This window comes from Elgaria multicarinata, chromosome 14 (genome assembly GCF_023053635.1).
Source record: "Elgaria multicarinata webbii isolate HBS135686 ecotype San Diego chromosome 14, rElgMul1.1.pri, whole genome shotgun sequence".
In the NCBI taxonomy this organism is placed as follows: domain Eukaryota; kingdom Metazoa; phylum Chordata; class Lepidosauria; order Squamata; family Anguidae; genus Elgaria; species Elgaria multicarinata.
Genome location: NC_086184.1, coordinates 25,299,195 through 25,316,139, shown reverse-complemented (window position 1 = coordinate 25,316,139; position 16,945 = coordinate 25,299,195). Strand labels below are relative to the sequence as shown.

General features: G+C 44.6%; 2 protein-coding genes across 2 annotated transcripts in view; both read right to left on the bottom strand.

Annotated features, from left to right (window-relative positions):
- Positions 1-16,945, bottom strand: part of CMIP (c-Maf inducing protein) — a 605,118-nt gene that overhangs the window by 274,598 nt on the left and 313,575 nt on the right. The gene's annotated exons all lie outside the window — the stretch shown is intronic.
- The window catches only part of BCO1 (beta-carotene oxygenase 1), a 50,472-nt gene continuing 45,258 nt past the window's right edge, over positions 11,732-16,945 (bottom strand). The window contains exon 11 of the mRNA XM_063140947.1: positions 11,732-15,727. Coding sequence (XP_062997017.1) covers positions 15,531-15,727 — 197 coding nt within the window. The 3' untranslated portion in view covers positions 11,732-15,530. The remainder of the gene's footprint in view (positions 15,728-16,945) is intronic.

Sequence of the window (16,945 nt, the reverse complement as noted above, 5' to 3'; positions counted from 1 at the left end):
CACAAGATTATTTGTGGGTTTTGTTGCAACGGACAAATATTGTTACCTCCCTGGAAGATTCTAAGGTTATCTCAGGACTGTTTTTCCAGGATTGCTACCATGAGGAACAAGTCAAGAATCCACAGTGAGGCAACATTTTTATTAGGAACAACCAAATACGCACAAAATTGTTGGCAAGCTTTCGAGCTCTCCAAATCTCTTCATTGGACAAGATGTCACAAAAAGCAGGCGGGAGGAAAAAAAAACCCTAGCTGGCTTGATGTTCAAACCACGAAGTCTGTATGGCCAGAATCAAGATGGAATGGAGGAAAAGCCACAAACATAAAACGGATTAGGCTTGACTAGGTGTCAGGCAGGTTTAAGGTTAGGTTACACCTAGGAGTGTTGGGACAAATCAGCCATTACATCTGTTTGTCTCAACACTCCTAGGTGTAACCTGAAACCTGCAAGACATCTAGTTAGGACCTAATCTATTTTAAGTATGTGTCCCCTCCTTTTTTTTACTCTTCTCCCTATCCCCCTTTTGATGAAGAAATGCCCATGATTTGGTACATTTTTGGTTAGTCCTCACAAAGGCTTTGCTGCACCATGGATTTTGGTATTCTTCTTAAGGGCCAGCATGGCCTATTTTGTTTTATGTGTGTTTTTCTGAGAAACAATGCATTTCCCTTTGCCTCTGACACACACACACTATGATAGATTTATTATTCTTTTGGCATGCTGGGCTGAATGCTGCTGGCTCTCAGTTAACCTGAAGGAGTGAACAAGTGGAGCAAACCAAATCCCTGTGGTCAGTCACTCATTTCCCAGAAGCTGAGGACATACTAAAAGGAACTGCACTAGCAAGAAAGCCCACGTATATCACTTATTATTACAGCAGCTTTAGGAATTTCATAACCAAGGGAGTTGTGCTTTGACTACATGTAATGTGAAAGCCAGTAATTGAGTGACCTTGTCTCAATTATTTTGAGGGAAGTAATTTATTTGTTTCTGCTGTCACTTGCTAATGATTATGATGTTGGGAAGCAGAATGATGTTTCGGGTTTCCCCTCCTACTTGTAAACAATGACTTGGCTTGCTCAAATAGCTTATCCAGGTCAATAAGGAAAGCAGATGATGTAACAAACACCTAGGTGCTGAAAATTAGAAAGCAAGCTGTTGGGGGAAAAACAGGAAGTAACCCAGTCCTTCCTGCCCCACCTGTTTTTCCCCACCTGACTCCAGGAAAGAAAGGACTGTCAGGTCTATAGCACAGTAGCCTTCAACCTTTTCATACCATGGATCCCACCTTTAGCTCCAAATTGCAACATAGAATTTGAGGTACTTCCAGAAAGGCAGCTCCTAGTGCGGTTATTCCAGGGGCAGGCAACATGTGCTCATGGGCACCAATGTGCCCACAGACCATTTTCTTGGTGCCCATCAAAGGGACCTGCCCTCGCACCGGCAGCTGAGATGACTGTGAAATAGGTTTCTGTTGGTGCTGAAAACTGTGGGCTCAAAGCAGATGTTTAGTGTGCTGGGCCTCAGACCCAACTTCTCCTTGTACTTAAGTCTTTGGGGCAGATTACTTGTCCTTTGCCATGCCTTTCATAACAGCTATCCTGTGGTGGTGCCTAGGACAGTTCCTCACATTGCCACAGCCCAAAATGTTTGTCAATCCCTGAGCTATTCCAACTTTCCTCATAAACAGATTTTTGGTGGGAAGAAAAAAGGTGAAAGAAGTGGTGCAAAAAACACAGGAGGTTTGCAAACGGAAGGTAAAGACATATGGACCACCTTTCTGTGAACGAGGCGGATGATTGCACCATAAATGGATCTAGAAACATCCTTAAACACCAAGGATGACCTTTCTTCACTTTTGCCTTTCTCCCTTTTACCCTACACTCCCTATTCTTTTTCTCCCTTCTACCTATCCTCTTTTAAAATCCATTTTTTATTATTGCATTTATATCCCACCTTTTTTTCTCCAAGGAACCCAAGGCAGCACACATAATCCTCCTCTCAATTTTTACCCTCAAAACAACAACAACCCTATGAGGTAGGTTGGACTGAGGGTATATGACAGACCCAAAGTCACCTAGTGGGTTTCCATGGCCGGGTGAGGGCCAGATCCCAGATCTCCTGCCTCCCAGTCCAACACTTTAGCCAATATACCACACTGGCTCTCTTTAAAAAGCAAAAGAAAGTGATAGTGGTTCTACTCACACAATCAACCTCAAACTTAAAGACCAATGCTGTATGGAAGAATACAGGAGAAGATGTGAGGATGAAAAGGAAATGGTGGCCAAGACCACAGGATTTGGCTATTTCAGAAACATATCTACAAAGAAGAGGGGCAGATTCATATATATTTGTTATAGAACAACAGGTACCCTAATTCTTCGATTCTAAGATGCACTTTTCCCCCCATATAAACATCTCTAAAAATGGGGTGCGTCTTAGAATTGCGGGTGTGTCTTGGGTCTTTTTTCTGTTGGTGGTACTGAAATTAGTGTGCATTTTACAATCGAAGAAATATGGTATTATATATTTAATACATGGCTTTCACAGTTTCTACAGTTACTGTTATTGGGTTGCCTTTGTTTTGTGGTGTCTAGTTCACCATCACCCCTATTTAGGCAGAGCTTAGATTACATGAAATAGCCAGAAAATTGTAAAGGAGAACAGCTGTGGTGTACATTTCTCACACATGTAATCTGTGTTGAAGCTCTGTACCACAGCAACTCCTGTGATAAATGGCTTGAATTACAGCCATATTTTATTTTCTCTCATTTTTAACAATTTGTGTAATGAAGGTAATCAAGGAGTACTACACATACTAGCACAAACAGCTGTCAGGGTCCAGGGCGTGGGCGGCAAAGCCTCAGCGCAGGAACGCCAGGGCTAGGATGGACCAGCAACGGAGTCCAGGCAGGGCCAGAGGCAAAGAGCAAGGTGCAGAAGCAAGCAGGGTTCAGAGTCCAAAGGCAGAACAGAGCCCAAGCAGGGCCGGAGGCAAAAGGCATGCTCCAGAGACAAGCAGGGAGTCCAGGACCAACAGGGTTCAAGCAGGACCAGAGGTGAAAGACATGGTCAGGCGAAGCAGAAGGTCAGGCACGGCAAAGTCGGGAGTCAGGAACGGACTACAGGAGACCATGTTGCTGCAGCAAAGGGTGCAGTGGAAATGCCGTTCTTATATAGCCCTTCCCTGGCTGCTCCCAGCTGGTTTGCATTAGCCCATCTAGGAGTGCTTGCTGATATGGGCTTGGGTCCTGCAACTACTCTGCAGCTGGCAAGGTGCACTACGGCCACCAGGTGGTGCTGCAGGACAGATCCTGACAGTAGCAATGTTTTGGGGAAGGTTGTGAAGACATTGATAAGAGATATTTACTCCTGTTAGACTTACTTTGGACTTATTTTCCTGCAGCTTTCCTACCCCAACAGCATCCTGGGCTAATTCAGGCACATAGGTATGTCCAAAGGCCCTGATTGGAGCAGAGGAGGGGAAAGCGCATTCCCCGCCTCTGGTCCAATCATGGCCTGGGAAAACTACACACTTTCCGAAGGCTCCAGAAAGTGCTTTACCGTCCTCCTTAAAAGCCCCTATTTGAGCAGTGGTGTGTGTGTGTAGGAAAGTAGAGGTGGCTCTAGGAACATTAGGGTATGCCTAGGCACTTCCCATGCACACACCTTTGTTCAGGCACTGTGTTAAACCCTTCACACTGAAAAATCCTTTTGTTCCAGGGACCACCTGCTTGTCCTTCAAAAGCATGGGTTTGTAATGGTTACCTGGCCAATTCAAAATCATTCATAGAAATGGGAATCTCAGGAAGACACCTGCTCACTCCCGGAGCAAAGCTATTGAATCTTTTGTTAATCCATAACCCAGGCCCATCCAAAGTCATCCTCTTCTTTATGTTCCTTGCCTGTACCCTATAAACTGCCCTTAGTCCAGCCTCTCAGAGTGTGATGCAGGAACTGACATACACAGACCCTTTGTTGTGTGAACCTGTGATTCTCCCAGGGCTCCTCTGTCTTGTTTCCCAGTCGTTGTGATCTGCTCTTAGCTCTATCCCTCTCAATGGAGCCCAACCCCACATTTCCAGAGTGGTATCTACATGAAGCTTTTACTCCAGTTCCACTCCACCCGCAATTTGATTATTTATTTATTTATTTATTTATTTATCATATTTATACCCCGCTCCTCAGCCAAAAAAGGCTCTCGGAGCGGCTTACACTTAGCAAAAAAGACAGTCCCTGCCCTCAGGCTTACAGTCTAATAAAGACATGACACACAAGGAAAAGGAGTTCAGGAGGGAAGAGTTAAAGAGAGAGAGAAATTAAGTGGACTGGGAAAAGGGCTGATGGAATTGTCCTGCTCCCGAAGGAGGGGAGTCCAACTGGAGCAGGCCCCGATGTTTCCTCGGCCTGCTCCTGTCCCCTCGGTCCTTCTTCTTCGCCACAGGTCCAAGATGGCAGTTTGCCCTGTGGGGGTGGGGGAAGAGTCGAAGAGGAGCAGGCCCCGATGTTTCCTCGGCCTGCTCCTGTCCCCTCGGTCTTTCTTCTTCCCCACAGGGCTAAGATGGCAGTATCTACATGAAGCTTTTACTCCAGTTCCACTCCACCCGCAATTTGATTATGGCAGGTGACACATGCTCCCCTCCAGGCATGATGAGAGCAGGGGGCTAAACGTGGCTCTCTGGAAGTCACCCATTCCTTCCATTGTACAGGAGTGGGGAGGGGAGTCAGTCTTGCTGCTTTGAACCTGCACTGTTGCGAATGTGGGCTCAGTCACTGCCTTTCCACTCTTTACTGCTGCACTATTTTGCAGTTGTTGAAATCTGTTGATTCAAAGCTTTACAACTACAAAGAAGCACAGCTGAAAGAGGGTGGGCATCTGTTAATTCAAAGCTGTATGGGTGTGTGGAGACATCCTTTCACTGCTATGAATTTGAGCAGATTTTTTAAAAACAACAACCTTTCAGAGCCCCATTGTTAATTGCTGTTTGCTGCTCATTATGTCTATGTAACAAATCCCGTGAAGCTTCGGGGCAGGATAGTACACGTAAAGTCTTGCCCATGTACTGCAGTGGTTGTCGCTTCGCAACTGCAATGCTGCGGGTTTGAGGGGTGGTATCAGCAGTGAAAGCGGCACCATGTAAATGGCGCCCAGGTCTAGAACTTTCCTTTTTGCTTGCACTAACTTGCTGCCTTGTTTTCTCAGATAGAGCTTAAGTCCTTGTGAAACACCCATTGCGACATTTAGGCAATGTCCATTTCACTGGTGTTGCTCAACCACACTGGGGAGCTCAGCCATCTGCCTGGGATACTCAGGAGTCTTTAGGGTGACCATATGAGAAGGAGAACAGGGCTCCTTTATCTTTAACAGTTGTATTGAAAAGGGAATTTCTGCAGGTGTCATTTGTATATATGGAGAACCTGGGCCGGATCTACACTACTGTTTTAAAGCAGTAGTGTAGCTCCAGCCCAGGTGAAATTTCCTCATCACAACAGTTAAAGCTGCAGGTGCCCTGCCCTCTTTTAAATCTGGTTGCTCTAGTATAGCTCCTGCAGCTTTAACTGTTGTGATGAAGAGGGAATTTCAGCAGGTTCTCCATATATACAAATGCCACCTGCTGAAATTCCCTTTTCTATGCAACTGTTAAAGATACAGGAGCCCTGTCCTCCTTTTCATACTGTCACCCTACTCAAGAGACTGCCCCTCTGTGCATAGCTACAATATTGAGCCTGCTGACTTTTGTATGTTGATCCTCCCAGCGATCCAGGGAGAACTATGCCCCATAGTGGAAGTAAGTAGCAGAACTGTTAAAGAGCCGTTGGTTCTAAACTCAGTACTTTACCCTTCTTGTTGCCAACCTAAGAGCCAAGGGCATTTTGCTAAGGTTTCACAGGGTTACAAGCTGGACACATCCAACACTTAGTTAGGCTCTCTTCCTTACTTCTTTCCCCCAGTTCTCTTGCCTTTTCTGTTATTTGTTATTCTTCGGGTTACTTCGGATCTGAAGAGAGGCAGTGCTTTGCTATCATCCACTTTGAATTCTGTTTTTGCAACCACGTTCCGCATCGTGTGGGGCTCAGAGGTTCTCCAAAAATGGCTTGGTTTGCTGTCAGTATTCCATCATTGCTATCCTTTTGGATATTTATTGGCAACATGGCATATTTATTATTTATTTATTTCTATTCCACCCAAAAGCCAAAGCTCTCTGGGCAGTTCACAAAAATTAAAACCACAAGATACAACATAAAATATGGAAATTTAAACCCGCAACATAAAAATGCAATAACTCCTAGCAGCAATGCAGAGATTTAAAATACAGATTTAAAACAGCAAAGCTAAAAGACTAGGGTGCTAAAATATTGGGGAAATAAAAAGGTCTTCACCTGGCGCTGGAAGGAGTATAACATGGGTGCAGACCGATCATCTCTAGGGAGCTCCTCCCACAGCCGAGGTGCCACAGCAGAAAAGGCCCTCTTCCTGGTAGCTACCTGGCTCACTCCCTTTGGCAGGGGCTCACGAAGAAGGGCCCCTGAGGATGATCTTAGGGTCCGGGCAGGTACATATGGGAGTAGATTATCCTTCAGATAACCTGGTTCCAAGCCATTTAGGGCTTTCAGTGTTAATACCAGCACTTTGAATTGGGCCCGGACCTGGACTGGCAGCCAGTGCAGCTGGAAAAGTACTGGCACAATATGAACTCATTGGCCTGTCCCCATTAACAATCTCGCTGCCCTGTTTTGGACCAGCTGAAGTTTCTGGGCCGTTTTCAAAGGCAGCCTCACGTATAACGCATTGCAGTAATCCAGATGTGAGGTTATTAGAGCATGGATAACTGTAGCTAGGCTATCGCTGTCTAGATGAGGGTGTAGTTGGTGTATCAGCCTAAACTGATACCAATGAGATATCAATGAGACTGGAGAGAATTACCCATTGTGAATTTGTGACCAGAAGCTTGGAGGGGCTAGATTAGCTGTTGCTTTCTGTGAATTTCCAAGTGAAGCCCTTTCTTTCGTTTACTTGCATGAGTGATTGAAGACGCAGGTAGCAGTTTGGGGAGCCAAGGTTTGTTTTCTCATCACTAGATAAGGGCATTCCAAAGGTGATTCTTCCACAGCTATAATCTCCCTAAGGGGAAAACCCGTGTGCTTGAGGATTGCATTGAGAGTAGGATGTAGACAAGCTGGAGTATGTTCAGAGAGGGGCGATGAGGATGACCAGGGGTCTGGAAACAAAGCCCTATGAAGAGAGACTGAAAGAACTGGGCATGTTTAGCCTGGAGAAGAGAAGATTGAGGGGAGACATGATAGCACTCTTCAAATACTTCAAAGGTTGTCACACAGAGGAGAGCTAGGATCTCTTCTCGGTCATCCCAGAGTGCAGGACATGGAATAATGGGCTCAAGTTACAGGAAGCCAGATTCCGGCTGGATATTAGGAAAAACTTCCTGACTTTTAGACCAGTACGACAATGGAGCCAATGACCTAGGGAGGTGGTGGGCTCTCCCACACTAGAGGCATTCAAGATGCAGCTGGACAGCTATCTGTCAAGTATGCTTTAAGGTGGATTCCTGCATTGAACAGGGGGTTGGACTCGGCGGTCTTATAGGCCCCTTTCAACTTTATGATTCTATGTTATTTCTGAAAGAGTATTTATCAGGAAACCAAGGTGTGTCCATAATAAAGACTGACATCACACTTTGCCTGCAATGTTTGCAGGTTTTTTGACCTAGAAATCACCTCCTCGTAGGGAAAACATCACGTGTGAACTTGTTTGCAATTGAGGGCAGTCCAATATTTGGGTCACAAGAAGAATCAAATAAATCCTCCTGCTTTGTTCATGCAAATTAATGGGAGGAACATGCATCATAGTTTTACCGGCTGATTTCAGCATAGTCATTGCAGTGGCATAGTTTGGGGTTAAGCAGGTCATCCAAACAGGAAAATTAGCTCGCCTTGCTCTGCTCCACAACAACACACACACACCCTCTTATATTACTTGCCCATAAGTGACAGCGTGCTGTCAGCTTCACCCTGATTATAATCCACTGCGTGAAATTTCTTCCAGGATATTGGAGCATGGTTCAACTCCTTAAGTGGTTGTATTGATTTCAACAGCCCTAATTGCATCCTGAGCTTAGGGTCTGATTCTGTACCCCCCGAAGTCAAGGAGCCGTCTCTTTACTTCAACAGTGATAGAATCAAGGCTCTAAAATGGACCTGAATCAAATTGGCCAGGCAATGTCCGATGGAAAAAGGATTTTACTGGAATTGGACTGTTCTGCATCGCTCAAGTGGTTTGTCAATATTTCTCTCTGCAAGATGTCCCACCCAATTTAGAATGAAATATCGGCAATTTTGCATTGCTGCTGTTTTTATCTGGTTGAGCTTTTATATTGTATTTTATATTATGGTTTTATACTGTTGTTTTATACTTGGAATGGTTTTAATTTTTGTGAACCGCCCAGGGAGCTCTGGCTATTGGGCGGTATAGAAATGCAATAAATAAATAAATAAATAAATAAAACCGTCTTCCATTTCCAAATGGATTTGCTGCTTCAGAAATAATGTGCTTTTAGAAAGACCCAGGCAGCTTAGTTCCACAGGCTGAGTTAAACTGCGACAGTATAAATGCTGAAGGAAGATCCCTTGTCTAGGAAGTAGGATAGAGTAAGCATTTGTTATTCCTAAAGAGCCCCATTCCCGATAAAGAAGTGTTGGACATTTCTCGTTTCCAGGTCAGTGGTGAATAGGCTTTGCCCCATAGAGATGTGAAGGTTGGGCAAAAACAGCAAAGAGTCCCGTGGTACCCTAACAGCTAATACATTCATTGCGGCATCAGGTTTCATGGGCCAGAACCCTTATTTACATCATGACTAAGAGTCAATGTGGTGTCGTCCTGAAAGCAGAGAGGTCTCATCTCATAGCCCTAGTTAACTACTTTGTTCACTGGGTGAATTACTATCTCTCAGCCTAATTTACTAGGGGTGTGCTCTCCAACTCGGAATTATCTGGTAACCACGAACATCCGTGGAGCATTCGATCTTCCAGAGCAGAGATTGGTCGCTTCCAAACTCATCGATTAATATCAGAGAGAAGACACGCCGAATCAGAGCTTCTAACGTCTCTGAAATTATCCAACTGTTTCTCTCTCTCTCTCTCTCTCTCTCTCTCTCTCTGTGAATTGAATATCTCCATATTTGGAAGGATATGAGTGGGGTGAGGAGTAGCTTTGATATTGATATCTGTGGCTAACCAATTAAGAATTGCCACAGCGCTGTCTGGGAAACAATAACTGGATGCTGGGAAACAATAACTGAGAGGGAGCACGTTTCTGCTCGGACTCACAGAAGTCAATCATCCACAGTGAAAGTGCTGCTGGGCTGGCTGGCATTGTCAGTAAGCTTCTATACCTGAGTCAGGCAGGCTCTTTGTTTCAGTTAAATTATTACTCCTATTGGCTGGCTGGGCTTCCAGTGGGGCGGGGGCTCTGTCCAATAGATCTGGAGGGCACCAGGTTGGAGAAGGCTGGAGTAGAAACTTCCACCATCAGCAGTGGAGCTCTGCAACAGTAAATTAAAGGATAAAAGCAACCTCAATAAATGCACAGGGGTGGATTCACTTGTGTGTGTGTGTTTGTTTAAGGGGCTAATGGTTTGAGAGGGGAATTTAAAAATTCCTAAAAAATCAAGGCATGAATGGATCTGCTACAAATTTGGCATGCCTAAAGCCCTACTTAAGAGCTATCATAGTGACAAGTCCCATCTCTATCTTTAAAAATGAGGGAGCTGTAAGCATTTGATTAGTTTCCATTGACTAGAGCAGTTATCCGAAAATGGGTGCTTCTCCGACGGGGCAGAGTAAGGGCAGCCGCTCCGAAATCAAGGCAGAGAATCACCTCATTGGAGCTCTGGCTCAAATTTAGAGGTGGAGAAGACCCAGTTTGCACACCCCTATAATTTACCTCACAGGGTTGTTGTGAAGATAAAATTGGGGTGTCCCTTGTGTGTTGCCCTACACTCTTTGGAAGAGAGGAAGAACAGAAATATAATAACAATAACAATCTTGCCCCCAAAATGGTGATTGGCAAATGAGTAGAGGAAGTGAAGGCCCTGGCATGTTCACATGTAATGCTAAGCCACCTGTGAAGGTTTGAGGCCTACAGAGGCAAGGTAAAAAGGTAAGGCATTTGAGGCCTGGGGTTTTTCTGTTGGGAGGGGGTATCCTTGAGAGGAATAATTTGATTTCTCCAGTTAAGTTTCATTTCTTCAAGATTGAAACAGTACTTTATGTTCTGGGGGAAGAGGGTATAAAAGAGTGAGAAAACCAGAAAGGAGAGAGCAGGAAAGGATGAGAGTATGAAGCAGCAGCAGCTGGAAAAGCCTAAATGCAGCTAGGGTAAAGAACTTGTGTTTTTGCAACTTTTATTTTCTTTTAATGTCTTCATATCACTCAGCTCTATTGACTAAATGCTTTTACTTGTAATTTGGTTGTTTCAATATTCAAGTAAACTGTAGTGTTAAACCTAAAGTGTCTGGCATGTCTCTCCCCACCACATCTACACCCTAAACCTCACATTATTGGGAAGGGGAAGGAATGTGAGACTCTTAAGGAGGAAAGTGGTAGCAGGCAAATGGTACCAATGATGAGAAAGAGGAGGAGGAAACTTAGCAGCTAGTGGCAATGGTGTTGAGGAAGTAGATTCACTGAAGGAGGGTGTCCATGGAGGGTGTCTTGTCCAACCGCCCCCCCCTCCAAACCTGGAGCCAGCAATGTCTGTGGTGGTGCACTGGCAGCGGCAGTAAAGGGAGACCCCTGAGAGCATCGGATGAAGGTGCAATCTACTGTCCCTCCCAATTTATTGTTGCATTTATATCCCGCCTTTTTTCCTCTGAGGAACCCAAGGTGGCGTACATAATCTTACCCCTTTCCATTTTATCCTCACAACAACAACCCTGTGAGGTAGGTTGGGCTGAGAGGCTGTGATTGGCCCAAAGTCACCCAGTGGCTTTCCGTGGCTGAGTGGGGAATAGAACCCAGATCTTTCGACTCCCAGTCCAACACTTTAGCCACTACACCACACTGTCTCCAATCCACTGCCTGAACCACATGGGTCATTGTAGCTCATGGTAGGACCAGTCCTAGACACCAAACATAATGAACATGCATAGGATTGTGCTGTAAAGCTTCTATCTTGTTCCAACATATTCAGAAGAGCATCCTGACTTTAGGAGGATTGTGTGGGTTCCTAACAGAAAACATATGGAACAACCTAAGCATTTGTGACACCACAACATAATTAGATATTAGGTTTTCAACTGCTTACCCGGTAGCACATTAATCTTTTAACATATATATTGAAGACTGAAACCAAATCATATTCAGGTTTCTTTTGCCCCTGGCTTAAGAATACCATGTTCATTTTAATTTTAATAAAAACATTTTGCTTGATATACCTTAGGGAATACCAGATGGGAAGACTGTGGACTGTCTGTCTGCAGCTTGTCAAATTACTTTGTCACTGCTAATTGTCAGGTTCTCTGGATACAAACCTTATGAGTCGATTTGGTTATTTCTCTTAAGCAGGCAGCCCCGTTAAACTAAATTGTACGAATGCAAGCACATAACCAAACTCACCCCTGCTGAAACGACAAAGCGCTATTTACGTATGAGACAGTAAATCCATTGACCGTTTATCGTATGTTTGTAGAGAACAAAAATAAGCACAGTTCAAGGATTTGAGAGAGAAAAGCTTGGTTTACATATAATTCAAATACAACCTTAAAGTTAAATACAACCATGCTGGATTTGAATTGAAGTCTGATGATTCTTATATTTTTAAAAAAAGGAATAAACATTTCCTTCTATTGAAAGGCTCCAGAAAATGATTCACGATAGCAGAAGCTGTATCTAAACATCTGGTCAAAAAGCTTTTTGGCACCTTAATCTGGCATTTCACTTTGGTTTGATCATTGGACTTAGGAAATGAAGCACCTGGTGGACCTCAAACTTCTGACAAACCCAGATGATAGTTGGTTGTGAGGTTTCTTTCCTTGCATGCAGCGTTCAAAAAACAACCCACAAAGCTTACATAAAAGCTTGGCAAGTGTGACTCACATCGTACACCACTTTGTAAACACACTTGCTTCAGCGGCTAACAGCCATGAGTTCCCTGTGCAGAATCAAACACCTTGCAAGCCCTGCCAGAAACTAAAACACACAGAGAAAAGGAGATGCAGGCCTCTGTCCTACACAAAGACATATTCGTTTTGCATTTCCAAGGCTTCTGATGGGTACAACAATTCAAAACCACCATTTTTGTCTAGTTCAAGTCCGCTTTGGAATGATTAAGGCATATCTCACACAAAGCAGGTAAAATTAACTGTGTATTATCCCCCACCCCACCCCTCGGGTTTTGAGGACCTTTGGGTAAGATACTCCCAATGGGACCCCTCCCTCAATGAGTCTACCTTCTTAGCACCATGGTCACTAGCTGCTATGAAAAGCCTAATTAGGACACAAGCCAATGAGCACGTAGGCAAGGGCATCTGCTCCCCCCCTCCTCCTCACCTCCTCACCACCACCACTGTCTGGGCCAGAGTGAGAGACAGGTTAACAAGAAGGTGGTGATGTTGAAGAGGAGCAACTCTAGGAGACTTTTGTCAGTTACCCAAACCTGCCTACGGTTGATACCGGACCTGCCGTGTCCTTAAGAACAACCCAGGCTCCTTTCCATGTCTCTTCCTTTGGACTTGGGCCATTTCTACACCTGCCTTTTTCCCTGGGATCGTCCCGGGATCATCCCTGTGCATGCAAATGACACACAGGGGATCCCGGGAGCAGACAGGGACGATCCCTCCATTTTCCTGGGATAATCCTTAGGTGTAGAAAGGGCCTAGGTCTAATCTTGCTGCAGGCCTGTGCCTAGATCCCTGCCAGGAGATTATATGTAATAGTACTTCCTGAGGCAAAGCTGGCTTTCCTCTGAAATGACCAGAATGACGCTAGAGCTTACATAGGGCTTCGTTCAGTATTCGGCTTCAGCAAGGCAGACAGCATGTCTCCAAAAATAGCATCTTTCGTTTTTGTTTCTCTAAGCACTGATGAGGTGGGATGGAGATTGAGTGATTGACAGGTCCACCTTCTAATTATAGAACTTGTTTCAACACCGGCTCTAATCACTGTGCTTTGGAAGAGGACGAGGATGGGACGGTGAGATGGCCATTCTTCCAGTGCCACCTGGCTTCACTATGGAGAAAGGCCTTAAACTGGTTTTCAAGTAGCATAACTCACTCACCTATCTTTCTGAAATGTTTCAGGTATCTTGCCCAGAGACACTAATCACTTATTTTTTACTTATTTACTGCATTTATATCCTACTTTTCCACCCAAGGAACTCAAGTCGGCATACATAATCCTCCTCCTCCTCTCCTCACTGGCACATTGTTTTAACTGTTTTTACTGCTTTTAAATTAAATATCATTTTAACTTGGTTTGTGGTTTAATTTGTTTTTAACTGTGCATATTTATTGTTTTATACTGTATGCTTTTATCTGTATGCCGCTCTGAGATCTTAATGATATAGGGTGGGATATAAATGTTTTAAATAAATAAATAAATAATTTTTTTTTATCCTCACAATAGCAATCCTGTGAGGTAGCTTGGGCTGAGAGTCTGCGACTGGCCCAAAGTCACCCAGTGACCTTCCATGGCTGAGTGGGGACTAGAACCCGGATCTCCTGACTTCCAGGCCAGCACTCTAGCCACTGCACCACACTGGCTCTCTACACCTCTGCAATGTGTATCATTTCAATATGAATTGCCCCACAAACAACTTGGTGAATTTTCCTCCCAAATTTTCCTCCCAAATTTGAGGAGTCCTCTTCGATATAAACCGCGGCACCTATCCTTCTGAAACATTGCAGTTTTTCTTACTTAGGGCCACTTCTATACAGTCTGTCATTTTCAGAAGACTGGTCCACATGGAGCATAGGGAGATAAATACATCCTTTTTTGGGTGTGTATGTGGGGGGGGGGGGGAGAGAGACCATCAACATGTAAAGGGTGCTCTTGCACAAAACCCCCAGCACCTATTCACCTGAAACTTGCCAGGTTCAATCCCCTCAGAAGGGGCAACCATCCCTGCAAATTTCATCCAATTTTGCCAGGAAATAATAATTCTTCATCATCATCATCAGCAGTTCCCTTTAAAAAAATCTAAATAAAAAGGTGCATAGCTTGATTGTCAGGTCAATAGCTGTCTACTAATCACTGAGGGGCTGTCACATAGAAGATGGAAGAGACTTGTTTTTTGTTGCTTGAGAGGATTAGAACCTGAGGGATTGAAATTGCATGGAAGCAGACAAACAGTTTGTGAAACTCCCTAACTGTAAGAGCTGTTCAGCAGTGGAACAGACTGCACCTGGAGGTTGTGAGCAACCTTCATTGGAGGTATTTAAGCAGAGGCTGGGAGGCCATCTGTCAGGAATGCTGTCATTGCATGATTCTTGCACTGAGTTGGAGTTTATGACCGTCAATGTTCTTTCCAACTTTAAAATTCTAGGATTCTACTACCAAGTGGAAGCTGGTAGCTCCCATTTCGGTGGACCTCTGTGAATTCATTCTGTGAATTCATTCTAAATGAGCAATTTATTGCATGCTCGTGATTGGCCACTCACAGAAGTTTTCGGGTCAATTGCATGACGTTGTCAATGACCGGGATGTTTCCTGCGGTATCCCTGGAAATCCCGATATGAAAAGAGCCACTTTTAATTTTGGTAATAGCTGGGGAAAAGCGGGACGTTCCATCACTAGATGGCACAGTCTCAATAGAAGTGAAGGAAGGGGAAGTATTCAATTCAAACCCCTTGTCATCCCTCTCCTCTCATGTAATCCAGCCGATAACAATAGCGCCAAAGAATCAGAAAGCACAAAAGCCCCAGGTAAACAACGCAATTTCCCTTAATGTAGTGAACTCTAAAGGAGCTATCCAATGTGCTGAACCCTATCCACAAAATTGGTTTAGCATCTTGGATAGATCCTTTAGAGTTCTGGCTGGTTCTTACCAGAACCCAGAATGGATTCATAGCCCACCGAAATCGGATCCACCAGCCTCCACTGCTGCTGCCTCATCTGCTATTGATAGGAAGTGGGCCACAATCTCATCTCAAGGATGCAAAGATGAGCACAGGCTGGCATGGCTAAACCTTCTTCCCACCCCACATCACCAGTGCTGAAAGGAGCAGGCAGTAAAGCCTCTGGACTGAAGGTATAGCTAAGGGCCTCCAAGGGAAGAGAGGGGCAGGCCACCTGTGCAGCACTCTCCTTCAGTCCACAGTGCAATGGCCTGGATCCTGCATTTTGCAATACCAAACAAGAAAAGCTATGATTTTTCTGATCACCGTGCTGCAAGAACCAGGTCATTACTCCAGTGGTGCAGGTTAATACAGTTCAAAGTTCAAAGAACTGGAGTAAAACAAATCCGGGAATACTTTACAACAGGCTGAATTCATGTCATTATAAGATAGAACTGTCCTTTACTCAGGTTCTTTGTACAAATCTGGCTCTTGCTCCATTTTCAAATCCTTCTGAGGGATGAAGATTCCATGTAAATCCAAGTGCATGTCTACCTTTACTACGGCCCGAGCTAGTTCCTTAAATGTTCTGGCATCCAGTATCAGCAGGAAAGGGAGCTTCTGGGGATCAGAGGTCACAATGGTTGACAAGATGATACCTAAGTTGCAACAAAAGGTATGCTAAAATTAATTCCCCCCACAGTACAGCTCTTTCCAGAAGATGAGGAGGAAGAAAGGGATTTTAAAAAAATATTTACAATATTTATTTACCGCTATCTAAAATAGATACTGAAGTGGAGAACATAGGAATAAAACAGTAAAAAGATTAAAACAGCAAATTAAAATTGTTCAATTTAAAAACAAAGAAACCAGAAAAACAGTGGCTAGTCAGTTGAGGAAGGCTTCTTGAAACAGTTGTTTTCAGGGGGTGCCGGAAGCAGCCTCGTGTTGATGCCTGCCTGACCTCCAGGGGCAAAGAGTTGCACAGCGAAGGGGCCACTACGCTAAAGGCTCTTCTCCTGGTACATTCCAGTTGGGCGACAGGTCCATGTGGAACCACCAGGAGCAGGCCCTCTGATGACCTCAATGACCAGGCAGGTTGGTAAGGGAGAAGGTGCTCTCTCAGGTATCCTGGTCCCAGTTTATGCTTTGTTCTTGGTGCTAGTCCCAACCCAGTGAGTCAGGACCAGAGCTACCATTCGGCAAAGTGAGAAAGTTACCTCAGGCAGCAAATACTGGTGGTGGTGGAGGAGGCAAGATGTTGGAAGACAACGTTGTGCGTTGCACAAAACCCCCTATGCCTATTTTTCACACACTGGCAGGTGCAATTGCCTCCTAAAGGGCTACTATGCCTGCAAATATTTATTCATTCTTTATCTATTCAATTTATATCCTGCTTTTCCTCTAAGGAGCCCAAAGTAGTGTACATGGTTCTCCTTCTCTCCATTTCATCGACACAACAACTCTGTGAGGTAGCTTAAGCTGACAGACAGTGGCTGTCCCAAATTGAGCTTCATGGCTGAGTGGGGACTAGAACCCAGATCCCCAAAGTTCCAGTCCAACACACTAACCGCTATACCAGACTGATTCTCCAAACTGGTTGCAAGTATCACCCAATTTTGTCAAAGAGGGAAAAAAGGTATAGCAATTTTTAAAATTCCCTTTAACAGTCAACAGGAGTCATGAAGTCAAAGGTTTCCACATTGAACGTGAGCTTAAGGGCATAGCTAGATGGGGCGATATCCCAGGGATTGCCCTGGGATCGTCCCTGTGCGTTCACATGACACATAGGGGATCCTAGGAGCAGGGAGGGATGACCCCTCCCTTGGCCTGGGATATCGCCCTACCCTTTCAGCCTGCTTTTTCCGTGTTCTCGG